Genomic DNA, 27722 nt, shown 5'->3' on the forward strand with positions numbered 1-27722 from the left:
AATATAACATTTGTATTGTTGATCAGAAAGTGACAGGTAATCTAATAATTTATGGACATTTGGCGAAGTTATTAAGTTTGCATTAGACCAAGAAATAAGGCTTATTGATTATGGGAATAAATATGAGAACACCCCCAAGACAGCGATCTTCAGATTATTTTGATAGTATGCAGTCTTTGATTAGTGTCTCACTCCATTCAACCACTCATCAGAAGGAAAGGTAAAATAAACAAATGGAAGAAAATAATAAAATTGTCATGGTATGATGCACACATTTGAATAAAAAAGAGTCCTCATATTAATAATAAATATGACTGAAGGGCATATGTTTTGTGAGTAGATATGTAGGGAGTTATTACATATGATAAATTATCTGTGCATAGAATAACATTATGAGAAAGTGTAATTTGGAAGAATTCTATTATACCAAGGCTTGTGACGCTGCATGTGTTGCCAGTCTAGAGATGTTGTGTGGAAAGTTCACATTTGTGTGCAGACAATGTTCGGAGTATTTTGATTTGTTGATGAAGTTATAAATCAAATTAGCTAATTATGCTTTTATCAAGGTGTTCATTAGGTCGTAAGATATGAATTGCATGAAGATTTGTTCATATACTAAAGGGAAAAAGTAACGCAGCTCTAAGAAATTAGGTCATTGTCATAACTGACATGGCAGCCTCACTGAATGATACACATATCATCTCTGATCCACAATGTGCTATCTACAAGGACATGGAACAAAACGTGATGACCAAACAGGTTAACAAAATGCATAGACTGCATCTTCCTGACGCAAGGGCTTTAACTAACTAGTCCAGTTTCCACCCTTGCCGAACTAGGCTGGAATTCTGGAGTTAAACTTTGGCTGGACCATTTTGTTTGAAGTAAATGCTAATGCCGATGCGACGTTAAATTTTAACTCACTCACTCACTGAAGCAAATGCAAGTGATATGAGAGGTGGATTCTGATTGGTGAATAGGAGGAACGTGGAAGGGACATAACTCATAATAGCCACTGGTGGCGGTATGAGTGAGCCTAGCAATTCCAGCCTAGCTCAGAAAGGGTGGAAACTGGACTTTAATAGTCAGATTACTCCCTTGCCTCAGGAAGATGCATAGACTGCTGCCTAACAATGTGAGTGTTAGGTGTTGTAAAATTAGTGTTTTACAAGTCAATGCTCCCCTGTGAAGGTCTGAGGTTAGAATTAGTCTTCACCAACCCATGTTTGTTGAGGCAACTAATTAAATTGGATGGTCACATTTGCTGACTTGGTTGATGCCAAGTGTATCACAGTTGCAAAGATTTATGTTCATGTTGTCAGTCACTGGTTTGTCTGGTCCAGACTCTATTTTTTTATAGGTTGCCGTTAGAGATGAAATATTGCTGAGTGCGGTGTCATAAACAAATCATATTGATGGATGTATTGGTTAATCCCTCTTCCTTGTGGTGGTTAACTGTGTCATCCAAAAGCAAATAACACCACTGTTAACAGTGGTTAAGCTTGGATTTAGATTCAGTTAAGTTTAACATACCCAGTTGACAGGATGGGAATGAATGTACCTTCGTATGTCCCTTTCATCTCAGGGTTGGAAGAAACTGTTCTTTTATTGAAAGAATCTCAGAAGAACATTGCTCCTGACTGGTCCTGCCACTGTATCATGGTACCCACTTATGTACCACAATTTGATCAATGATAATTTAAAAACGTTGGTTGCTCACCCTCAAATACTCCTAAGCGTTTGCAGACAGATTTGATTAATCCTGAGGATTTATAACCAAGAAGCTGGTTACTTAGAAATAGGTCACTGTGACCTATAATTATTTAAATGGATATTTGGGATTGGCTTTTAATTTGCTTCTAGCAGTTATATTTCACACATGCATGCACTTGGTTGCACAGGTGAATATTGACTTTGTCTTTATGTTCGTGTCACTCTCAAACCGATTCACTCTCAGTCAATCATAAAATTGAAAATTGATTTCCCTGAATTGATATAGTTTGGGTTTTTTCGGACAGAAGCCCCAATCTTAGTATCTTTTTAAATATTTTTTTCAGGTTAATTCTCAAAACCTGTGAATTCCAGTAGATTATGTTCAAGTTGATAAGACTTCATGATAAGACTTGTGAACATTCGGGGTAGAATAGGTCTTTAGCTACCCATACTTACAAAAAAGGCGACTGAAGGGATCGGGTGATCAGACTCGCATCATCATATCCCCATTGCATTGATCGATACTCATGATGTCAATCACTGGATTATTTACAGACCGCCGTCGTGTAGCTGGAATATTGCTGATCAAGTGCGGCGTTAAACAACAAACACACACTTCATGATCATGATGGGGGTAGCCCAGTGGTTAAAGCGTTTACTCATCATGCCAAAGACCCATGTTCGATTCCCAATATGGGTAAAATGTGAGAAGCCCATGTCTTGTGTTCCCCCGCCGTAATATTGCTGGAATATTGCTAAAAGCAGTGTTAAACCGTAACCACTCACATGGTTGGTAAATATTACTCATTCAGTAATTGTGTGTGTTTCAGTTTGAAGATGGAATGTGAAAAACTCGCCCAAGAGAAGACTGAAATGCAGCGACACTATGTAATGGTAAGTATGTGAATCATATTCTCGGTGAATATTTCAACTTGAAATTGCTCTCGTTACCATGGCTACCAGGAAATAGTTGTTAGTGAAATGTATGCCACAGATATTGTAACAATACAAGTGTCACACGCTTCGATCCACTGACTGGGAGCAGTAATAGTTATTTGCCCCTGAGTATGCATGAATACCAGGTTTTAATTTCCACCTTATTAAAAAAAATGTAAATCAATTAAATTACGGGTCACATGACTTGTCATGTAGGATACGTCAGATACGGTATGATTCAGACGCAATGGATTTTCTATCCTTGAGTCCTTAAATCTTTTTATATATCAACAATGAACTAAAAATGTGTTAAATGTGCGAGGTTTTCAATAACATCTGTGCTTGAGTTAAGCTGGTGCAAATGGGATATGTATTGGTTTAAACATATTGATCTTATACTGAGGTATGGCATGTATTGTAGATTGGTAATTCGATACTGTTAATTGATATGCACTATTGATGTCGTTCGCTTGATATATTGTTTAAAACAATGAATTGATGAGGGTGGAATCATTATCAGCACTCTGGTCACGCTGTGAGACTCCAAAAATGGATAACTATGAATTTTTTATTGTTCCAGCGGTTGACAGTTTCACTGAATTCCTAACCCTGAGTTGTCAAGTTCAATCAATGATCTATTTTTGCAAAATGTTACTGTTTTTTTAACTGCCAAGTACAAGCTATTATGTTGTGTTATAGTATATGATCTGAATTTAATGATGACAATGATTTATGTACTACAAACATCTTGTTAAATAATTAGTCGTTAACGGATGTTTTTCAAGATATGCTACTGATTAGAGTGGTGTTTTGATTTGATGTATCTTTGAGGCTTCAGAAAAGGTCTTGCCTTCTGTCAATATGGGTCAGTATTAGTCATAAATTAATCGTGTTGTTCCTGAAGTCAACACGGATGATGAGAATTTCAATCAAGAATAAATAATTGGAAATTTTTAGGCAGTATTTTGAACTGAAACTAATCCCATCGCAAGATACTATTCCCCGGCACACTGATGTTCATTGTAATGCATCTAACATGATTACTGGAGGGTCAAGTCGTAATCAATGTAAGCCCTCGGCAAACAAATAATGACGGTTGCTCTTGTGCGCCAGTAGCATACAACATATGGTCCTATGCTTAACTGGGGGACAAGGTGTTGATAACACTTGTGTTCTTTCATCAAACATTTTGTATCATATGAACAGTTTGTGATGTATATATATCATTTTCATTGATCCTATTTCATTGGAGAGATCTGTGGTCCAATTAGATTTGGGCGCGAGTTATATGTACGTTCAGGCAAAGATTGAACAAAATCAATGCCATGTTTTTTTTCCTCTTCAAATTTTCTTTCTTTTGGCTTGAAATGGTACACACAATGCAAATTGAAATTACATCTGTTCTAAATCAAATTTTGGCATACCATGTAGTTGTATCTGTCCTTGATAAGTTAAAGTCAAGGTGAAAGATACATGGTTCAGGGTCGGAAAATGAATGCAAACAGAATCATGAAGACTTTTCAAGTCAGAACGCGGCCAAAGTGGTACTACCTACAGCCTGTGTTCACAGACCTGTGAAGATGAGGGTTAGAATAGGTCTTCAGCAACCCATGCATGTCGTAAGAGGTGATATCTCGTCACGGTATGGCTGAAATATTGCAGATGTTACGTTAAGTCTCACTCACTCACTCAGTAGGTGACTAACAGGATCAGGCGGTCAGGCTCACTGACTTGGTTGATGCATCTTAGCCCATTTGTGTTGATCGATGCTCATGATATGAATCACTGGATTGTCTGGTCCCGACATGATTATTTACAGACCACTCTCATATAGCTGGAAAACTGCAAAGTGTGGCATTAAACAACAAACAATCAAATTCTGCGACATGTTGTCATGGGATAGAAATAGTTAGAGTTGACAGTTCTGTTGGAATGGCTTGAATCGTGTTTACTGGAGCATTGTCAGAGCCTAGTCCCCCTTCAAGGGGAAAATTGCAGACATCTCCATTATCAAGATAATATACAATGCCTAGTTCTAACCCAATGGGGAATAGGATTGAACTCAACATGTTTATGTAAAGTAAAGATTGTTAAATATCAAACTATGAAAAATAAGCGGATCCAGATTCTAATAAAGATTGTGGGTCAAACATTCACCTTGTTTTCCTTGTAACCCTTCCGATGAAATTAAATGTGTAAGGTTTCCTAATTTGCTTTAGAACCACTAGGGGGACGAATGTTGTAATCAGACCGAAAGTATGAAAATATTGCCCAAACTAATATTGATATTGGCAACGTGGCCCTAGTGATTTCTCTACAATGGAGCCCAATCTCCGATATCAAGACAGCCGTGTTGACGCAGCTTCAATCGTTCCATCTAATGATAGCTTGATAAATTAGATCTCCATATTTGTTATCAACAGACGGGGCAGAATTGGATGACTGCTTTGCTGGGTTGTCTGTATCTACATGTAGACCCTCTCATTTCATTACAAAGTGACAACGCCATGTCGTGGAGTACGTTTGCAATGTTCAGTATATTATTGCCCATGTGCTAAACACTCCGGCCCCAATATCCGCTGTCGAGGATTGCTGGAACTTGCCTTGGGAGGAATGAATAATTTAGGTACAGACCCACGTTGAGATGGGATAATTTCCTTAGAGAGAGTCTCTTATCGCAGATCTTGACTGGGTCTGAAAATCCTCGCACTGCAGCCTACCTAATCGTCAATAGACGACAACTCGTAGCCCGAAAGCTAATATCGCTTTTTTAGCATTTGGCGTTCTCTTTCCTCACTTGTCTCGTGTTAAAATGGCCCGATGTTCATTGATTTTCTCTGCACTTGTCAGAATTTCATCCTATGCCCAGGATTATGCAAGCCGAATGACGATGGTAAACTAGAGAAATTGGCTTCCGAAAATAGTTTTAGCCGCCAAGTGCTTTGAATAATGAATAGGTTTGGGTCATTTTCTTTCATGTCGCCATTTTCCTGCAGGCCTCCACTCCAGTCTTGTCTTTTTCCCTGCCAATCACCCACCAGGCGGAAAATTATATTTTTTATTACTATTATGTCTTGGATTGATTTGAAATATTCGTCCATAACTCTCATATCGGTCCCAAACTAATGTTAAGAGAGCATGAAAATCACTCCCATTCATAACGGGTTTCATTTTAATATTTTCTCCTCAAATTGATGCTGTAAAATCTTGAGGCAAAATATTTCAAATGAAGTTCAATTTGAAATCAATTACTTCTTTTGAAACTGATGCGTCGAAGAATGTCTAATTACTAAGATGCCGTAGAGCTTCCATGTGAGACTTCTGGATCTTAACAAATATTATTCTGTTAAGAATTTGCAAAGTGAAGCTTTGGGCTGTATGCAGTTCATGCAATATGTTCCGGGCATATATAAAGAATAAAAACAACCTGTTAATTCAGATGAAGAATTAAATGTTTTTACCAATGTCTTTTTTCAGACCTGTTTTAAACTTACCGTATAGCCTCTAAAAATACAATTATGGAATGTACAAAGGCCTCTTTCATTATTTCATGAATGCAACCTTGGCTTTTTTAAACTAAAAAGGTTGCTGTTGCTTCATGAATAAATATTTTTTAATATTAACATATAATAACCTTATTACATCTTGATATTTAACAGTGCAGGCCTGAAATTATTTTGAAATAGTGTATAATCATTTATGGGGCAAAACTAGACCCACATAGGAATAAGTTGAGGATGCATTTTGAATAAAACATTCAGAACGTTGTTGGATAGTATTTGTTTTGCAGCATAGCTTTAGAGTCATCCTCACGCTTCTTTTTGTTACACATTCAATCATAAGAAGAACAACAGTAAAAAATTAGCAGCAAGGTTATGTAAATATTATTCTGAGCCTTCAAGCCAACATTTGATTACTATGCTGGTCCGACGATATCGGTACACAGGGGTAATATTGCAATGCACATACTGCTTGTGTAAGTATTGAAATGGAGTCGCATTGCCGAAGCTTCTGAATAACTGCTTATCGCTGTCACTGAAATGTTCATTGATTTTGTATAATCTTGAAACGAATGCCAGTATGGTTTCGTATCCATGGTAATAACAGTTAATTTTCCAAATGCCCAATTAGCGCAGGTATCCTACAGCCCCAACGTCTCCCTCATTTGGTTGACTTTATCCAACTTGATAATCATTATAATTAACTGATGATTAATGACTTTCCTATGAGAATCATTTCATTGGACTTTTGCGGGGAGTTTACTTTGTGCATTTTCTATTTTTGGGATTTAATTACACTAAAATGAGTCTGCATTGAAGAGAAAAAACTACAGGCGAGTGCAAGAAATATTGAAGCAGCCAGATTTGTTTTGTATTGATTGTTTCCAGTTAAATTACAGAGCCGGAGACAACAAAACAAGTTGCCATGTTTTTAATGTACCTTTCTCTTTTCAGTACTATGAGATGTCATATGGGCTGAACGTTGAAATGCATAAACAGGTAAAAAAATCTTAACCTTTTTTGTCAAATATCTGGTACTGTTTGTGACCATGTAATCTGAAAGCTATTATTACTTGCATGTTTTGAAAGCACTTAGCGACAAAAAAATCCAACATTGATGATTGAAGTTAACCAAATCATGACTTGCTAATGTTGTTTATTAGTCTGGGCAGAAACCAAAGGAATCGAATGATTTTCATTGATATTACATGTCCTGCTTCAAAGTGATAATTTTTGTGTGGCCATTTTCCTGCATGACGGCACAGGAAGCTAGTTGTGTTCATTGTTCTTGGTTAAATAATGACAGATTTTCTTTTGAGCATGCAAAGCAGTTTCTGGGTCATTAGGCTAGGGGAGATAACTCTTCTGATTGAGGATGACTGCACATGTGCTCGGTGAGATAATCACTAGGGAGGCCTGTCATTTATGATGGCTAAATTGGACAGAGACAATGGTTACTAACTATGTGACGCTGGTCGAGACTTTCATGGTATCCTGAAGTTTGGTTTGTTCGGATTCTGTGACAGCTGACAAGGACATTGGGTTTGGAAATGTTCTTCTGACAACCCAAGAGCTCCACTGCAAGATCCTTCTCTTTGCTTCAGCCCAACAAAGATCCATGTAATTTATGACTGATTTTCCCATTTTGAATCAAAGCGTCTTCTTTATTTTTATCATAAAATCAGAACTTATTCCTTTAAAAAATCTTGTAAGGAAGTGAAATAGTAACTTAATTGCAAAAGCACACTAGATATTTGCACTTGAAAAGAAATGTTGCGGTGGTTTTAATTATTTTTCAGATAATATTTAGATGATTTGTCCATGGAGACATATCCATGCTTTAAAAGTGGTCTCTGTCACGGACATTTGAATGTTATTGGATGCCACAGTGGTAATATTTGAATAATTCTTGGCTATGTGGCCATGCTTAAAACAGCCGTCATCTGTTGCTGACAAAGTTAGGATTTCATCATACCAAGGCCAGGGGTTGATGCTCACTCTTTCACCCACCGGTTTGCTTGCTCCGGGACAGCCTGCATAGCAGGCCAGAGTGATGCAACATTAATATTTCTTCATGGCTTGATCTTCCCCCTCACTCACTGACTGTCCCCCTCCATCCAATGGCAACCCCTAGAGTACAAGTGGTCCTGAGAAATTATGTCGCATAGCTATATAAAACATCAGTAGATACTGTGAATGTTGTCATACTGGTACAGACTTCCTTGTATAATAGACTCCAGTGTTGGAGCACTCTTGAAAATCTAACGGTCCGAGATTGATTCTTGAAACATACAAATACACAGAACAATGCCTGTCAGTGCTCCTGCCCTGTGCACATGTTGTGTGTCTATGGGTATGGAGCCCACATACACTTTGTAATTCATATCATTGCCATAACGCTCCAGCTGGCATGGAGTAGACAACAGGATTGTATTATGGTGCTACGTAATCAATATTCAGTATTCAGTAGCTGCTGCAGTGTTTGCCATGTAAACACATCAACAGCAGTAATTGCCGCTTAAACATCACTTCCCATGATGCATTTCTATGGAGGAATATTAGTTTTTCGTCAATTAAAATATTTGTCAAAGTTTGTAATTAAGCATAACATGTTACGCAGGATTGAAAGGTTTGATCACCGGGCAGTGACACTGTTGTTGATACAGGTTATGATGATCGAGGTTGTGTTGATTCTAGCTCTGATGGGGAAAATGGCCATAAAACAATAAGAGACAAATGATTGGGAAACACGGTGTCCGAGGGAAAGTTACTCTACCTAATGATGTCTTCTGCTAATATTTGGCTTTGTTTGTCTAAACGCCTTTCAGCTATTTGACCTTACTTGCTTGAACTAATATGATTGTTAACACCTCGTAAATGCATCTATGTTTGGATAATATATGTCCTAACGTTGGCAGTATTTATTGTCTAGATGCATAGTGTAATAGAGACGATAGATGCAAATATTTAGACAAGAAGTATGGAGCTCCAAATACGTGAAAATGCTGAATGAAAAGGTTTTATAATGGGATAAACATTACAAGAGAAATTCCCCAGATGCAGCTTAAACACATGTCTTGGTGATAGAACTGGTATAGTGTAAATATAAAATTGATGATGTTCAGCTGAGGCATTAACGATTGCACTGAACAACTCTATACAACTACAATTGCAAATGGCACTTCGAACAATGCTAATAGGCTCATTTGAAGATAATTATTTATTTTTTTGTAATTGTTGGACAACACTTCAACCTCCTATTTCTCTACCAAATGTCAGACCATTTAATGTGATGTAGTTAATGTATAAAATAGAAATTGGCATTTATGATGGAATATCTTTTTTAAAAATCTGTATATAAAGAATACCACTTTCCTAGTTTGACAGTCTCTTTTGGATGAGAATTTGTTTGAACAGAATATGAATTGATTTTTTTCAAATTCCTTAAGTAAAAATCTTTTGTTCATACTGATCATCAAGGCTTTCATCTCGCAGAGATATTCCGTATAAATGATCATCGCACTGTTAACAATAGGTTTTAGGTTTCCAATAGAACACCTTAATTAGATATCCGCTTTGTTGTTAGGAACACATTTTCCAAATTAAAAAAGAACTTTGTGCATTGGAAAAGAAAAGTTAGTCATCATTCAACATTTTTATGCTCGTTAATGCATTTTAAGCAACCGTTTTGGATAGCTTTGGTAAAAAACAGACTTTAAATGAGCTGAAAGCATCATGGATGTCTTCAAGTGCATCAGAAGACCACTTCAAATTTTTATAAGCTGTAGCAATGAGAGTGGTATTGATTTAGACTGGCATTTAATAAAAGAATTGCATAGAGAAGCAGGCTGTAGAAGATTTCCCAATGTTTTGCCTGCTGGGGTAAAAACATGTTTTCAACCTATCCCGCAGGCTACGCTTTTGAATATGGCACCTGACTAAAACCAACCTTTCTGGTTGAGATTGTGATTTTTTTTGTAGCTTTGTTATTATTGTTTTCATAATACTGAAGAAGAGACTATGTCAACTGTTTAAGTAATCTTTTCTTACCCATCGACATTTTAATGGAAGTGTAACCATTCAAAACAATGTCTTGCTATGAACACTTACGCATGATGCATGTTTACTTTTTGTTGGCGATAAAAGTTACTTGAGAAAGAACATATCTTTTTGATTTGACTGACGTCATTGATACATAAATTATTTGGGCATGTAGAAAGTTTTACACATGATTATAGAAAATAATTCAGTAAAGGTTATATTTCAATAAAATCACATTCTCATGTTTTGATATATTTTTGAAGAAAGCTTGAAAAGGATATTTATTTTGGTTTTGCGCTTTTTAAAAAAAAATACTGATGTTGCAAATATTTTTTTGTATTCTTCCAACATGTCAAACAGAAGCTTTAGCCATATTATACATTTTGCAAAATATTCCTACTTCAAAGAGTCGGTGTTAAATGTGTTATCTGATTACTTCGTGATTACCGCAATAACAGAGTTTGGATTACCCTGAGGTATTCATTGCTCAGGAGACAAGAATATAATCATCCATCACTCACTGCTTAAAACATGGAACATGTTTGAGCTTCTAACGAGAAACATGGTTGTGGCATTAACTCACTGCAAATCCACAAACAGTCTTATTTCCCTAGGGGGATTGTGACATTTTGCCTAGCTGCTGTTGTAAGCATATGTTCTGTCAGCCAACAAAGCCAAGCTACAATGGCCTTCATCAGGCTTAACTGTAGGCTAATGTCAGAACAGTGAGAACAGCAATTGGTTACACTAGGAAGTGAAGAAATTGCTTGGAAAATGGAGCCAAATAATTTAATTTCATATATTCTTGAGATTATGTAGGTACATGCATATTTCAAAGGGCATGTTCTGTGGAGACATGTCCGTGGAATATACTTCAAATTGTTGCGCCATGATTTGAATTACAGCAGCAAGACGATGAATAATGTATGCATTTACATTTACTAACAGTCACTTGGTGATTTGTTGACATCTTGGTCATAGGTTCAATACTGTAATTTTCACTATCTCAGTAACCGAGAATAGAGTTACCTCCCTTTAGTCACTAACCCAATGCCTGTTGGTTTTTCATAATAATTGTGCGCTTTGTACTGAACTGTCTTTAGGGGATCTTCTAGATTGTACAAGTGTATATATGTGTGTATTTAGAAAATAAATAAACTACCTAATGGTAACTTCTTCTTTTTTCAGACTGAAATAGCAAAGAGATTGAATGCAATCTGCGCTCAAGTTATTCCATTTTTGTCACAAGAGGTAAGTATGGAGGAAAATTCCTGGATTTAATTATTTTGAAGTTCATGTTTATCATTTGTTTTTCTTATATTGATCACCTTTTTAGAAACACCGATAATTAATTATTTCATATTAAGAGTCATGTTGATATCTGATCTGTTATGTTGTAAGATTGTTTCTTATTGGTAAGTGTTCTTGTAAGCTGGTCTCTGATTGGTGGATGTTTGTTTTCAGCATCAGCAGCAGGTGGCAGCAGCAGTTGAGAGAGCCAAACAGGTGACAATGCAGGAACTTAACGCAATTATTGGGGTGGGTACTAGAGTTTTTTTTAAGCTTTCAAATAATCACAAAAAAGTATCTATCTAAAATCATACAATTGTGCTATTGATCAATAAATTTAGAAATATATATTTAAACATTATAAAATTTGGGACTTCAATAATTTTGCAGGCATATACCACTGTTAGTCTATTACCAACCCCCAGGCTAGCAACCCCTGGCTTGAATCAGCTTAATATGCATCCTTTGACAATTTAGTTATGGAAGTGTTCAAATATGTTTTTTCAGTCGGTTGATATCGAGCACTTGTTATCTTTTTATAACTAGAATATCCCCTTCCTTTGAGTGGTGAGGTTTATTAAATTGTAGTTGACAGCTGCAGTAGCTAACATAGTTACTGGTGCTATTTGTGAACATTGCCCAGCTATGTAATAAATAGTTTATTGTTCAAAAAGTTTGTGTATCAGAATAAACTGTATTATGACAGGTTATTGGAATAAGAAATCTGAGATATTTCCAAACAAACGAAAAATTGTATTAGTGTAACTATCGGTATTGTAATGTAATGTAATTATTTTCTTAAATAAGCATTGTTGTTTTGGGAGCAGTTTCTCGACATGAGCATGCATTTGGTTTAAATATATGTTATAAATCACGTTTGTAGAAGTTGATATCAAGGACTGAAATATTTGAGTAATTATTTTTCATGACTAACATTTATGCTCTTCAGTGTAACGTTTCTATCACTTACGTTATCATGAAAAATGTTTTTGATTATTATTAAAAGATTAATTTTATACATAAAGTCATCTTTGAAGTCATCTTGTAACTATCATTGTTATCATAAATATAAAGATTCGGCAACTGCGAAAAAAGTAAAATATTGTTTCTCTCTTTGGTTTTTAGCAACTTTGATGTGATGATACAACTTAGAGTTACCCACCCTTGCCACATGCTCAACTTGGGGGGCAAAGACCTGGTGCCCCTTCCACAAAGCGATCTTAGCGCTAAGACAATCGTAACACCCATACTTTATCATACACTTACGACAGTCTTAGCGCTAAGATCACTTTGTGAAACGGGACACAAAGCCCCCTTGCACAAAGCAACCTTAACTAAGGTCGTGGTAACGTGCTCAACGACTAAGGTTAGAATTAAGGTTACCTTGGTCAAAAGTTGCACCTGTTTGTACACACGTTTTAAAAAACGTACATTAACTAAAAACTAGCCCATCCTTCTACTTATAGTTTTGCAGAGTTTGTAATTTTCTTCAGACACAATGCTTTTACGACGCTTTTACTGGTATTCATTTTGATAACACATTCACCATTCTTTCTAATTCAACAGGTATGTATAAGCACCCGCCTTGATCGAAACAAATCAATACAATGTTCATTGGACAATATTAAGTGCATTCATATATACTGAACAAAAGAAATTAGGGATCATGACTACTTTTGGGGATATTTTGATGAAATTGTGTGCTCAGTCATCACTACAAAAAACATGCCCCAAAACAATCATGCTCCCACTTTTTGTTCAGTATTCTGCCTCCAAATCCACTGGTACCCTCTTGAGTTGGATTTCCCAAATTGTTTTTCGAACTAATATCACAAGTTTTGAGATTTTCTTGCCTTTATTTAGTGGTAATAAACATGATGATGGTGAATTTTGTAATTGACTGAGTCTTAAAGAAAATAATCCTGTAAGGACCAGTGTAAAATTAGCATGATCATCTTAGGCTAGGGTTGGTTTGTGCAAGGGGGACTTATTGCGAGGAGTGGATTATATCACACACATAACTATGAAAAGATTATTTGACCTTTCTGTTATTATTTGCATCATGATATCCTTGCCATGCCAGTTGTTAGTTCAAGTAATCGTCATGCCTCTGTTGTTCAGCAGCAAATGCAGGCCCAGCACCTCCCCCACGCCCATGCCCCGCCCATCCCGATGACGCCCCACCCGTCCGGGCTCCAGCCCCCAATCCCCCCAGTGTCGAGCGGCTCCAGTCTCCTCGGGCTCCCACAGAGTGCTTTCCCCCACCACCACCTCCTCAAGGAAGACAAGGGTAAGTACAACTTTTACTTGTGTTGGGAGGGGAGGGAATGAACTGTACAAGCCGTTGATGAATGTAATGCCTATTTTGTATTCCCTATACCGTATTTGCTCTATTAGACACCGGACCTGTAAAGATCCTGGGTAGATTACATCTTCAGCAACCCATGCTTGCCATAAAACGCGACTATGCTTGTCGTAAAAGGTGACTAATGGGATTGGGTGGTCAGGCTCGCTGACTTGGTTGATGCATGTCATGGATCCTATATCAGGCTCATGATATCAGTCACTGGATTGTATGGTCCAGACTTGATTATTTACAGACCGCCGTAATATAGCTGGAATATTACTGAGTGTGGCATTAAACAACAAACCAACCAACCAACCAGATATCCATACAGGCCAGCCTCTAACTGACACAAGATAATATGCTCTGTCCAAAAAATAGGAGCCTGGGACTGTTATACTGTAGTATGGTGGTGATTAATGATGACCGTTTCCTGCAAATGTACCCATTGTGTGACAGCAGAATTTTGGATTAGGTAAGGTAGTGAATTGCCACTGTGCCAGCATTAAACACAATATATGCCTGTTATCGACACGGGTGAACAGTTTGGACAAAATTAAAAATGCCTCAGGGTCTAAAAGAGGAAATATGGTATATGATGTTCTGAATACAGAAACACACAAGGTTAATAATCCCTATCATAAAATGTCTTTCTTAACGTCATAAAAGTTAGTCATTATTTTCATGCAAAACTTTAGAAACTGTATCAATACAATGTTAGATTTTGTTGAGGTCAAGGTTACTACAGAGAACCTCGTTGTTTATCAAACAGTGCCAATGATTTGTAGCCATGCTTGATTAACGGAACACCCACACAGCGGGAAAACCCAATCTAAATGTATCAGAAATGTTTGGCAACAGTTTATTGAGCAAACAGTCATTGCATCGAAGTATGGAACTTATTGAACGTACGTCTTGCTGGGTGATCTTATTTGCATAATTATCGGGTTGGGATACCATGTTTCTATTGGTCTGGTGCATCAATAACACCACATTAACTGATAACTAGAACTCCACGGTTTTTAGGGGAACTCGTCTCTGGAAATGTTGATGCTTGCTGCATGTTGAACTAATGGCACAGAAGTAAGTGCCACTTACTCGGCTGTTATATTGCTTTTATTCAAAATTATTACAGAGCATCAGTTCTCTAAGGGTTTAATACCATTAGGTTTGCATTTGAAATATATATTGATTTTGAAATATTGTTAAGTAAATGGCCATTTTAGGGCTGTTATTTGGACCCGACCAACTATACGTGTTGTGTAAGTAGCCTCTTCGGGTAAACTGTGTCTATATGTTTTAAACTTAAACCCAATTTATGCACTTGCCCAGAAAGATCTCTTTTCTTACATAGATCTGAATAGACAATAGGTTGTAGGAGCATTGAGGAAGGGTGATGATTGTCAATTTGGCCTGTTGTCAAAGTGTTTTTTGTCAGTTTGCATTGTTAACATTTGATTAACATTCAGAGATGACACAAATAGGTAGTGATTGCCTGACAAGCTGTGAAGTCTGTCACACCTAGCGGCCGCACCTGCCTCTATACCGTATCCAGGATGGGGAGAGTCAAGACCAGGGAGGGGTGTATCCAGGATAGGGAGTGTCAAGACCAGAAGGGGGGTATCAAGGATAGGGAGTGTCAAGACCAGGGAGGGGTGGGGGGTATCCAGGATAGGGAGTGTCAAGACCAGGGAGGGGTGTATTAGGGGGGGCCTCCTACTTAATATTGACTCTATTCTTTATTCAATGAGGAACTGTGTTTGGTTTTACCCTAATGAGTAGGCTTCACACTTTGTACCATGTGTGATCGGGTCTCAATGTGAAGAGCTTTAAGCTTTATGTATTGTAGTAAGTTGATACACCATGGTCCTGGACTCATGCTGCTTGTCACCCCCCTCATCCACCCCCTCGTCCACCCACAGGATAACGCTGGTGTTGACACACAAGTCCAACATTCATAAGGCCACAATAAATTATTTATTAGATTTTCATCAAAAAATTTCAAACATGTAAGACGAGACATTATATTTTCTAAAACAATATGCAAGGTATTAGTGTACATTAATTGTCAGTGGATGTGATCCATGTGAAAGTTGGGTAGGACTACATGGTGTATTTCATCAAGTGAAATAACTGAACAACGCAGGTGATTTCAATGAGAAGGTACTTCGTGAGGCGGGGTGTTTGGTAGTGAGGCGGGGTGTTTGGTAGAGAGGCAGGGTGTTTGGTAGAGAGGCAGGGTGTTTGCTAGTGAGGCAGGGTGTTTGGTAGTGAGGCGGGGTGTTTGGTAGTGAGGCGGGGAGTTTGGTAGAGAGTGGTAGAGAGGGGGGGTGTTTGGTAGTGAGGCGGGGAGTTTGGTAGAGAGTGGTAGAGAGGCGGGGAGTTTGGTAGAGAGGGGGGGTGTTTGGTAGTGAGGCGGGGAGTTTGGTAGAGAGTGGTAGAGAGGCGGGGAGTTTGGTAGAGAGTGGGAGTGAGGCGGGGTGTTTGGTAGTGAGGCGGGGTGTTTGGTAGTGAGGCGGGGTGTTTGGTAGTGAGGTGGGGTGTTTGGTAGTGGGGCGGGGTGTTTGGTATTGAGGCAGTGTGTTTGGTATTGAGGCAGGGTGTTTGGTAGAGAGGCGGACAGTGATAAAACTCCAATAATTGATTTAATACGGCTAATTGTTTATCAGATCAAGTACTATTTTAGGCTTATGATATTGGATTGCTGATGTTAACGATATTAATTCTTAATAACTTTGTTATTGCTTGAGTACAAACAGGAACATGAGGCATGTAGCGTTTAGAAACAGAGGTCTGATGTGACAGACAATGTATGTGGGTGAATAAACTTAATTTAAATAGCTTAAATAGTAAATGTATACTACTCAAAAGAAGTTAAAGAACACCTGATTTTTTTCATGTAACTATAGTAATCCTGTCATGGCCATGACCATTAACTACAGGTATATGAAAAAAATGACATTGTATGTTCTGTGACATATTTTGAGTAGTATCAATTGATACTTTGTGTTTTGGATAAGTCGCATACATGATTCCAAGTCACTTCATTTTTAATTACACATTTTTCATTTCTTTCAGCAGAAGATAAGCATGTAAGTATATTTTTGTTTTCTCCGCAAATCAAAATGACATTTCATCAAAACACAGCATTTAGTTATCTGTGGTCAACGTGAACAGATGTAATTCTTACATGACACACCATGAGAAGCCTGAAGGTTTTAGGGAAACGTCATTAACTGTTTTATTTGTCGGTGTTCTATCCCAACAAGCGAGGTTGTCATGCAGCTAATGACGACAAGTGAGGAAATGTTCGTTTATTTTTGAATGACAAATCAGACAGAGGTGGCAAGAGTAAAGTTTGAGTTCTAAATACACACTTTCAAACAGTCTGAAATGAATCCTCTATTTTGTTAAAGGAATCAGTCTGACAATGTTGACAGAATCACTGTGTCCAGTGTCCCTGCAATGTTTGTTCTTACTTGGTCGTTTGGCGTCAACGCTATACAGTGTTTGTTGGATTGGGTCGGCAAATTTCAACCCCATTCTTGTGATTGTGACACCAGTATTATCAACCGAAGCTTGGATTTTCTTTATCTAAACAAACGCATCTTACAAAGGAAAATGTCTCTGTTGAAAGCTAATACCTTTTATTTTAAAAATCTCTTTGTTTTCAGAAACTTCAAAAATATGTTTCTGTTAAGCAAAGATGAAGAGTGTTTGTCAAATTTTTGTAAAGCAGCGATTTTCAAAACATGTAAGAAAAAATGTAACTATTTGACTACATATGATTGAAATTTGTTAGAGATTAATTCCTAAAAGATACATTTGACAGAAGTTAGCAGGATGCTGGATGTAATATTTTAGCTGCTTCACAACCCAATTCCATTTTGAGAACTATATATAATGAAATTACAAAGTTCTAATATTTGCCATGTTCTGGCACCAATGTACTGTCGGTCTGTGTAAATAACCCTAAGTAGATTTTATTTCAATATTTGATAAGTTGTTGACCTGTTCGCTTTAATCCTTTTACAACGAAGGTGAAATGCTTTTGAATATTCATCCTGTTCCCTTACTCCTACCACAACATTTGCTTGCCCCGTCCCTCCTTGAAACTTGCTGTACATCCCTCAAAGTAAATTACATGCCGCTATATTATTTGCTGTAGCCTCGGGGCTTTCACAAAGCCGTTTTCACAGTAATATTTACCTTTGTTACAGAAAACTCGCCTATCTAAGTTTAGCGTAGTACTCTTAACACATTTCTAAATATGTTCACAAATCTTTGCTATATCAATAGAAGATTCATTAGTCTCTCGGACGTAGATCAAACGAAAACAGCCGAGAATATTTGTCGCTTTGAAAATATAAACTACGAAACAAAACAAATGTCAGAAAAAGTTTTAAATAAAACTTGTCCAATTTGTCAGGAAAGCCTTTGTTGGTTTGATGTGTAGTGCATGCTTGGAGTGTGAAATTCAAACAACGGCCAGCAGCAAGTGTTGTCATAAGATATTAACTGTTTGCTCTTCCGCGACTCTGACAATATTTGCAGTCTGTGGGTTACGATTCTCATCCCGCGACATCTTTCATCTGAACCCGAATATAGAGGGCGCTGTTTAAACACCAGGTCTTCCTCTGCATACAGGGGGGTATTTGTTCACACAAGTGACAAAGGATTATCTTCAGCCCAGCTGAAATGAGTTTGGTTCTATTGATTCCTCAATGTTTACTGCACTTGCACTACCCTAATAGGGCCTCGACTGATTTTTGATTTTAACTCCCCAAATAGGGCCCCATTTCAGAGAAAAATAGACAACCTTTCAAGGCCCCTTGACAGTGGAGCTTAACATCGTACTCCTGATGATAGTGTTTAAAACGTGGTATCCACGATCCTATTATGTGGATTATATAAACTGATTTTTTTTTTATCACTGATCTGTGATACGCTATTTTCACCAGGGAATGATGCCAGAATTACTATTATATTATTATCGTGTATTAGATTAGGAACATTTTCATGTATTCCTTGACATTTCGTCAATATTAAATGTAATAAATTCCTTATTTTCATGAAATCAATAGATAATTTTTATGTAAAATGAGATAACAACAGCTTTGAATATTTGATCAAATTCATTCTGAAATGGTTGAAGTGTATATCATCCCTCCTCTCTGGTATTAGAAATGGCAGTAGTTTGATTTCAACAACATATTTCCGTATGGATCAGGTTTCGTCTTCTCGTATATCATAATGTGCAGTGCAACAAAGATAAACAAATCACATTGGAAAAATGCATAAGATATGAATTGTCAAGAGATGTTATGAGAAGGATTGCAATAGATTGCAGATTAGAAAATATTTGTTTCAGATTTGGATATAATTGCCTTTTGGATGTTGAATTAGTTGAGTCTTAATTGATAAGTGTTGAACTTATAATATGTGATATCTCCGATGTATTGCATGTTTAGTCAGCTTGGCCTCCTATGATATTTTAGGGATTTGCTTAATTGGATTTGCAATATCAAAACTTTAAGGACCCATGATTTCAATATTTTACAAAGAAGTATTTATATTAGTTTTAAATGCTGATATGGTTGAAGAATTGTTTTGCTCCAAAACTGTTATTAAGAGAAAGAATTTATCCAATAAATAAACTTTGTTTTATTTGCCAACTTGTAATGGCAGATCTAAAGAGTGATCCTTTGCGTCTTGGACTTGCCATGAGAAACGATCAATACCTTGTCATCTCATCATTTCCATCTCATTGTGTGTCCCAATTTCCTGATTCTTAACCGCTTAAGTCCGAAAGATTGGCAGTAAATATTTACTTCGGCAGATATAAGACATGCTCACACTGTTTTGAATAGGAATTTGTGCCATAGAAGCTGCCCATTTTGACAGGCCACCGAGTACTTTCATTGCTATTTGTTAATTGGGTGCTTTTTGTCCCTAATCCCTGAACACACTTCACTCCGAGCGCTCAAGATTAGAAATTCCGTCTCAAGGTGTTGGTGGCGATAATGTGACAGTGGTTGGTTGGCGCTTTTATCTTTGAAAAGATTAAACTAAAATCACCAGCTGAGAGCCAATTCAAATTCTCAAATACTTGTCAGCCAAACACACAGTATTGTGTGTGGGAGCCCTCATGAATAAAATTTCAGGATTTGACAGAAAATAAATTCATCCTTTTGAGACAGTTTGTAAGGGATGTTGGTTCAACTGGATCCAAGGGCAAATATTCAAGAATGTCTGAGTTTACTTTGTGACGATGAAAATGGTGGAATTACAATAATCCTGCCTGTGAGTGTTGACTCTAGCCTATGGTGGTATTTACCTAGCAGCCGTTTATTTGTTTTCCCTCAGGGAGTGCTTTTCCTCGCTGTACAAATTAGATATTTTTCTTAACCCATCAATTAGATGGATCAGTGGTGGTAGACTTGTTGTTTGCTCATGATTGGCGACCCTGCGATTAAAAATAAGAAGATTTCGGTTTAATGCTTGGCAGTTTTGATTATTGTGTTAGGTATTTATTTCATATCGGGGAGTTATTCATGTAATGTTTTCCGAGGAAGTTGTTGAAGCAGTGTGGGGTGAGTGTCGTTCTGTTTGAACATATTGATTGTGCGAGTCCTCTTTAATGGGTGGTAATGATTCGGACTGTAAATATTTTTTGACCCATGGAATAATTAAGCGGTTGTGATCAATACTTACCCTAGAATATTACAGTTTGTGTAAATATCTTGCCATTGGGCAGAAGTGGAGAGTTATCCAATAGCATGACATGAGATAATGGATAGAGCAGGTTAGTTTGAAGAGGCCTACATGACATGGCGCCAGGAAAGCAGGAACCTTTTGAATTAAATTTGCGATTCTGATATTTTGATTAGGTTGATATTTACCAGATTGCAATTTCATGTGTGAACATTAGCTGATCGATCATGGGGTGTCAAGCAAAGCATCTCTTCCTGGAAGGTGTTTTTTTTTCTGGAAATAAAATCAGGGTTCTGAGCAATGGGTAGCACACTTTTGGACATGTAAAATTATGTTGTTCCTACTGCAACTATCCCTCCCTACATTACCTGATGTCACAAGATTGTTTTGAAAATATGAAGTGGAACCTACACATCTTATTGAATAACGTGATCATCTATCCAGAACTGTCTATGGTATAGCTCACATTTAAATATTGTAATTGACTTCCCTGCTTGGTGAATAGTCCAAAGTTCAGTTAAGAGGGCATTTGGTGAAGTGACACATTTATGTCCACCTTGCTTAGACATATTATATAGAGACTGCTGACATGTGGCCGGTTATTTCAAGAATTGGAAGACCTCATGGTGATGATAGTTACATTTTGGGTTTATTCACGTCGTATTTGATTTGATTTCCAAAGTTTGTCTAATGAGTTTCCATGTGGTGTTTACAATGACCCCATCTTATGGAAGTTGCTGCAGACTGGCTTCACCATGGTGACAGTGCAGACTTGCCAGCCCCGCCCACAGGAAATCCGTGTATAATTTGGTAGATTTTCAAGTGTCACAATCGTATCTCGTGGAAACGCTCTGCTTTCATCATCAGTACTGAGAGGAAGTGATAACAGCATGTGCTTCGTGGATGTCGCATCGTGTTGGGGATGAGAAGCATCAAGCCTGAAATAAGCTCTTGCTTTTGTAAATGAATATCATCCTGCGTAATCACTACGCAGTGAAAGTAATCTGGCACTGTATGCCTGACATTAGCGAGGATGGATTACCCAGTGACCTCAGGTGCTGCAACTCCAATGCAGAGTTGAGTCCCTTTGACAGTATGGGATCTGTTAGTTATAGGTTTGAATCCCACATTTGATGAGATAATGATTCTTGGTCTGCTGGCACCGTACAATGTATGTGGGTTTCACCAAAGTGGTACATGTCTACAAACTGAGTCATTTGGGGTTTTCCTCCCACATTAAGCTGACACACCATGACTGGTTCAAATCATGTTAAAACGTGACTTACAATCAGCCATCACCATGCAAAACGTTTCCTGAAGAAGATATTTTAACACTGGAAGTACTCAGCCAGCACTTGAAGTTCTCTACAGCATTATGTCGACAAATCACCATTTGGTGGCTGTGTATGCTAGCCAGACTTAAGACATAGCACTTGATTAATGACTGTTTCGTATTGTAATATTATCCTGAAATTGTAACCATTTTAAAAAGCCTTGAAATATGATGAACCAGATATAAATCTCAATTGCTATTCCCGCCGAAACTACTTCTAACTATATAAGCACAAGTATTGGATAATCTACAGGATTGTGTTAAGTCTTGAAACCTTTGGTAGTGTTTAGAGTGAACATACTTAATGCCTGCCTCCTCCTACAAACATGAGGTCAGATGCCATTACTGCTAGATCCTTGTGAGGTCACATGTGTGTGAGCAGACATTATCTCATATCCGAGGTCACCTCCTTCAGCAATGGCATTAGGTTCTATGTCAACACTGGTGGCCACTTTTAAACCCACAATAACCAAACTGGTATTATTTACCGGGTTCGAGACAGAGGTAAAACATTTGCAGAACTTATCAGTATTGCCATAACTCTCGCCAGTTTAAATTGCATTGATCATCTGATAGTATTCACACAACGTGTAATGGATTTCCCAGGCTCGGGAGAACCATATCTCAACATAGTACATCAAATATTAGCAAGCCTGGCACCTCTATTGAAAATTTATCCAAACACTGTAATATTTCATTTGCTATAATCCCTTATCCTCGCCATCTGACGAAGTGCTTGACTTGCACTCGTTGCTTCTTAACGAGCACTGTACATTGCCGAGAGGCTAGAGAACCAGTAATGTGCAAATACCATCGCTTAGCAAGAGCCTAGGCCCAGCCAAGTCAAATACAACTCAAGTATTCCCTTTGTTTACCTCATGGAGACTTCATCTCTAGTCGCTTTGGACTTCAAAAATGACTCACTTTATTCTGACAAACTCAGTGTGGAGGAATTAATATTGACCAATCATAGAAGTCAAATACTTGTATGCACCAATCAGATTGTAGAAAATCCTTTGCTTCCTTAGAGATAATCTTTTTTTGCACCTCCAGTACTAAAGAGCTCTCCCACGGAGCCTTCCTAGTCTCCTAAGGGGACTTGTATGATAAACAACTGTTATTACGGCTTTAGTTTTCAAAAAGAATTATAATGTCATATATCAAATGCCCTTTGACAGCAAGGTTCATTGTTGAGCGTATTAAAGAAAACTAACTGCGGAATGTGATATATTAAGATATTAAAGGTGAACAGACGCGTTAGAGTGCCGTGTTAAGTGTGTTGTGAGCTTACAACGCTACTTGAACCTGCCAGGCTTGTGAAGCTAATGTTCCTCTTTATTAAGAGCAATGCATACTGAATATGGTTAATACACCGTACACTGGAAATAAACAGGGCCTACACATTTGGATCCGAGTTAAATCTAATAAACCACTTGAAGCAATGGCATAAGCAAATGAAAAATTCTTCATTGATTGACTGACAAAAACACCAAGTTTCAAGGAGCACTTTATGTTATGAATTCAGATAAGAGCCTTGCTGTTTGCGTAATGATATTACCCACAGGGTAAATACAACCTTGTGCTTTGTCAAACAACATGTCAAATATAATATTACGGCTCCTGAAATCGACTGAGACTATGAGATGCATCTGGTTCAGTGTATACATACCCAGGGCTACTAAGGACACCCCTGAGAATTACAAAATGTAAAGTGTTCTTGAATTTGTAAATACATATGAAGGCGTATTGAAATTAAATCTCTAGATACATTTTTGAGCGATGTGTGTTCACTTTTTGAAAAAGATTTCAGTAGAGTCATTGTGAATGCTTGTGTTATTAATACCACGCCCATAGCTTTGAGTGTAAACTTGGTCAAGGTTTTGCTTTTTAAGTTCATTTTCTCCTGCCTTTGATATCAGTAACTCGGGACCAGGAAGTCACCACTATCACATGTCGGAATGTAGCGCAATTTGCTCTTTGTTTAGCATGTTTATATGGTCATTGGCACCGATGGAATTCCAGATTTTGTTGCATTACAGAAATTATTATAGGTGCCGATTTATTTTTTCTTCTTTAAAATGGGTATGGTGAATACATTTGTTGCTTACAGTTTACAGGATTTAAAGATAATATTTTGAGAATGTGCATTTGGAGTTTCTTTTTTGTTTCAATGTTGATTATAATTTTTACAATATTTTTATCAATGGTTGGAATTTGTTTTAACAGAGAAGGTCTGCCTCGCCCCCAGTACATGAAAACAAATATCGGCATCGGAGTCGATCGCCTGATATGAATGATTCGGCGAAGAAGAGAAGACCTGAAGAGAGAGTAGTAGTAAGCATATGTTATTTTGTCCACCGAATTTTGTCTGTTCATAGTCACTACGAATTATACCTCAAATGAGTTATAATCTGCGTTCCTTCGATGGCACTATCCTTTATATTCTTTCAGCATCAGTTAAAAATATGCATTGTCTTTGATATTTGGTGCTGTTAAGCAGAGAAAGTAAATAGGGATTGGTCTTGTTTCATGTATTAAAGGTTAAATAAAAAAGGACAGCCTGAGACATAAAAGAGAAATCACAACATGTCTGTTAGCTAAAAAAAACAATCATCAGAATAAATCTGTCTCTTTACCTTATAATTGTGATCCAGTGCCCATTCTGCAATGAACCAGTCTGCAAGAGCTCCACTGCACTGCTTGGCACATATATTTAACCCTCAGTATAGAGTCAGATATTGCTGTATGGAGTTCGAGGAAGACTCTGTATACCATGGTGTCACATTCCGTTAGTTGTGCCAATGAACGAGAGCAGATGTGTTTAAGATTAAAGCAAACATTCTTTGTGGTTGTAAAAAAAAATCTTTCAAACTGAGTTTTTAGAAAATGATGCAAACACGTAGGATATATCCGACACAATCAAACATGGTCTTGCACCTTTAAAATGATCCTTTGATATCTTCTTATTTTTAACCTTACACTGACTAATGTCTTACAGGCTTAAGAGACAATGTTCGAGTACAAAGGGCTTGTTTCACAATGCAGCCTTGATGTCATGTTCACAGTGCTATGCTATTATCCACCCTAGTTAGTCAATGTGAGCTGGTGGAACAGGATGTAGAACAGGGATGCCTAGACGCTATCTTGTGTACGTGATATGGTGTTGAATGGGAGTAGTCATATGGAAGGTAATGTCCGAGTGATAAAACCCGGTAACTATAGCCGATATAACCCGCTGTTTGTTGTTTTCTAGGACAGTGATGGGGAGAAGAGTGATCAAGATTTAGTTGTTGATGTTGGAGACGTAAGTTGTAACATGTTGTTTATGTCTAAAAGAATAAACTTTAAAAGGAAATTAGAATCCGTCAAGTAAAATGATTAATTATTACAATAATTCAAGTTGATAATCTGATTTTGACAGTGGTGTCACTGTAAATGCTACATCAAAATGTATGTTGTGAACACTGTGTCAACTACTATCACCTTGGGCAATGATTCCATGTAACATTGAACTGATGTGAGTTATCCCCCCTGTCCCCAGGATACGGCATCTCCTTTAAACGGAGAAATGTCACCTCGGGAAAAGAATAAGGACCTTCTTAACAACAAGAAGGTAGACGACCGTAGCAGCCCTCGGAGTGACACTTCTTCACATGCAAGCTCTTCATCTTTGAAAAACAAAGAGGTACGTATACTACACCTGCAATGACCTGCCTATGAAATGCTGACTCAGCTAAATTATGGAAACGTTGCTAATCTTTGCCTTTGAATCTGAGAAACTCTGCTTCTAATGAAACGTTTAAGTCTCTCCTCAAAACCCACTTCTTCACCTCAGCTTTTCAATAGATCTCTTGATTGTTGGCATATGTACATAGACATACTTTTTAACTTTGTCACAGCGCCAGTGAGCAACTGTCGATGGATATTAGGTGCTTTACAAATCAATTATTATTATTATGTTGTTGTTAAACTGAGAAATATGTTCTCACTTTCATACATACATACATACATACATACATACATACATACATACATACATACATACATACATACATACATACATATTGAAAGATGTTTGAAAATGTTTGTATTTGTTTATGAATCATGTTTCATTCCAGAATGACAAGGCTGCTACGCCCGTCTCAAAATCTGCCACCCCTACAAGTTCAGGAAGTGCTACCCCCGGACCATCAGGCCCTTCTGTTGCCGGGAAACCAGGTGCCAAAGTCCATCCTCTTGGTATGGGGAGTTGTGAGGCTAGCTAGCACCTCAGAACTAGATAGGGTAGACGTAAAGTCTAGTGGCTAGTAATGTAGGGCTAGTCGTGTCGCTCAGAACTAGAAAGGGTAGACATAAAGTCTGGTGGCTAGTAATGTAGGGCTAGTCGTGTCGCTCAGAACTAGATAGGGTAGACGTTAAGTCTAGTGGCTAGTAATGTAGTGCTAGTTGTGTCGCTCAGAACTAGAAAGGGTAGACATAAAGTCTGGTGGCTAGTAATGTAGGGCTAGTTGTGTCATTCAGAGCGAGGGGCGGTCGGGTAGCCTAGTGGTTAAAGCGTTCGCTCGTCACGCCGAAGACCCGGGTTCGATTCCCGACATGGGTACAATGTGTGAAGACCATTTCTGGTGTCCCCCGCCGTGATATTGCTGGAATATCTCTAAAAGCGGCGTTAAACCTCACTCACTCACTCACTCATTCAGAACTAGATAGGGTAGACGTAAAGTCTGGTGGCTAGTAATGTGGGGCTAGTCGTGTCGCTCAGAACTAGATAGGATAGATGTAGAGTCTAGTGGCTAGTAATGTAGGGCTAGTCGTGTTGCTCAGAACAAGACAGGGTAGAGTTAGAGTACCAGGAAGTGGTAGCATGTAGTCCTCAGTTGGCTGGAATGTCTCTGAACTAAATACTTGTAGATTACATTGTTTAGCTATTCAAAGATCAAACCTTGCTCCTAAAGAGGTAATAAAGAAGTTGTTCATCCATATGTCTTAACCTTACTTACTCAAACCTAAGCAACCCCAACACAGTTATACTACATTGTAATTCTTTCAAACATATAAATGATATGAATCTCCACAGAAAACAGACCCATTCAATACTTTTACATCAATTGTGTGTATTAAGTCCGTGATTAAATTTGTCTTCAGCAACCCATGCTTGTCGTAAGAGACAACTAACGGGACTCAGGTGGTCAGACTCGCTAACTTGGTTGATGATGTCACCGTATCCCAACTGTGTAGATACTCATGTCAATCACTGGATTGTATAGTCCAGACTTGATTATTTACAGACTGCTGTCATATAGCTTGAATATTGCTGAGTGCAGTGTTAAACAACAAACTATTAAGCATCTGCCAGTTATTTCCACAAATATTGACAATAATACAAATTGTGTCCTGGAGAGTAAGCCCAGGGTTGCCAGACTTCTTGTTCACATGGTACATTGTGTATGTCTTTTAATTGTATAGGTGGTTTTCCTTTAATGCCGCATTCAGCCGCTGCTGCAGCTCACGGAGGGCTGCCCGGAGACCTGAGCCCCGGGGCCTTCAACAACGGCGCTGTCATGCCTAACGGCATCGGGGGGAGCCCCCTCAACAACTACTCCAGAGCTCCCATGGTAAGACCCGACGGATTGTATGATGCAATACATGTTGCTGCTTTGTTACAGATGTGTCAGTGGCTTGCAGATTATGATAATTTATTACATCCTCAGCAGGCGGTTTGGTAGTCTAGTGGTCTAAGCGTTCGCCTGTCACGCCAAAAACCCGGTTTCGATTCCCCACATGGGTACAATGTGTGAAGCCCATTTCTGGTGTCCTCTGCCTTGATATTGCTGGACTATTGCTATAAGCG

General features: G+C 38.0%; 1 protein-coding gene across 8 annotated transcripts in view; it reads left to right on the forward strand.

Annotated features, from left to right (window-relative positions):
* The window catches only part of LOC139467927 (transducin-like enhancer protein 4), a 39861-nt gene that overhangs the window by 6426 nt on the left and 5713 nt on the right, over positions 1-27722 (forward strand). The window contains exons 3-13 of one of the 8 annotated variants that reach the window (XM_071249557.1): positions 2544-2607; positions 7104-7148; positions 11379-11441; positions 11655-11729; positions 13602-13770; positions 16903-16916; positions 24098-24205; positions 25125-25175; positions 25413-25556; positions 25990-26110; positions 27338-27486. In XM_071249557.1, the coding sequence (XP_071105658.1) occupies positions 2544-2607; positions 7104-7148; positions 11379-11441; positions 11655-11729; positions 13602-13770; positions 16903-16916; positions 24098-24205; positions 25125-25175; positions 25413-25556; positions 25990-26110; positions 27338-27486 (1003 nt within the window). The remainder of the gene's footprint in view (positions 1-2543; positions 2608-7103; positions 7149-11378; positions 11442-11654; positions 11730-13601; positions 13771-16902; positions 16917-24097; positions 24206-25124; positions 25176-25412; positions 25557-25989; positions 26111-27337; positions 27487-27722) is intronic. The other 7 variants (XM_071249902.1, XM_071249812.1, XM_071250145.1 and 4 more) reach the window with 7 other exon arrangements.

This window comes from Haliotis cracherodii, unplaced genomic scaffold (assembly GCF_022045235.1).
Source record: "Haliotis cracherodii isolate W230 unplaced genomic scaffold, xgHalCrac1.p SCAF_1, whole genome shotgun sequence".
In the NCBI taxonomy this organism is placed as follows: domain Eukaryota; kingdom Metazoa; phylum Mollusca; class Gastropoda; order Lepetellida; family Haliotidae; genus Haliotis; species Haliotis cracherodii.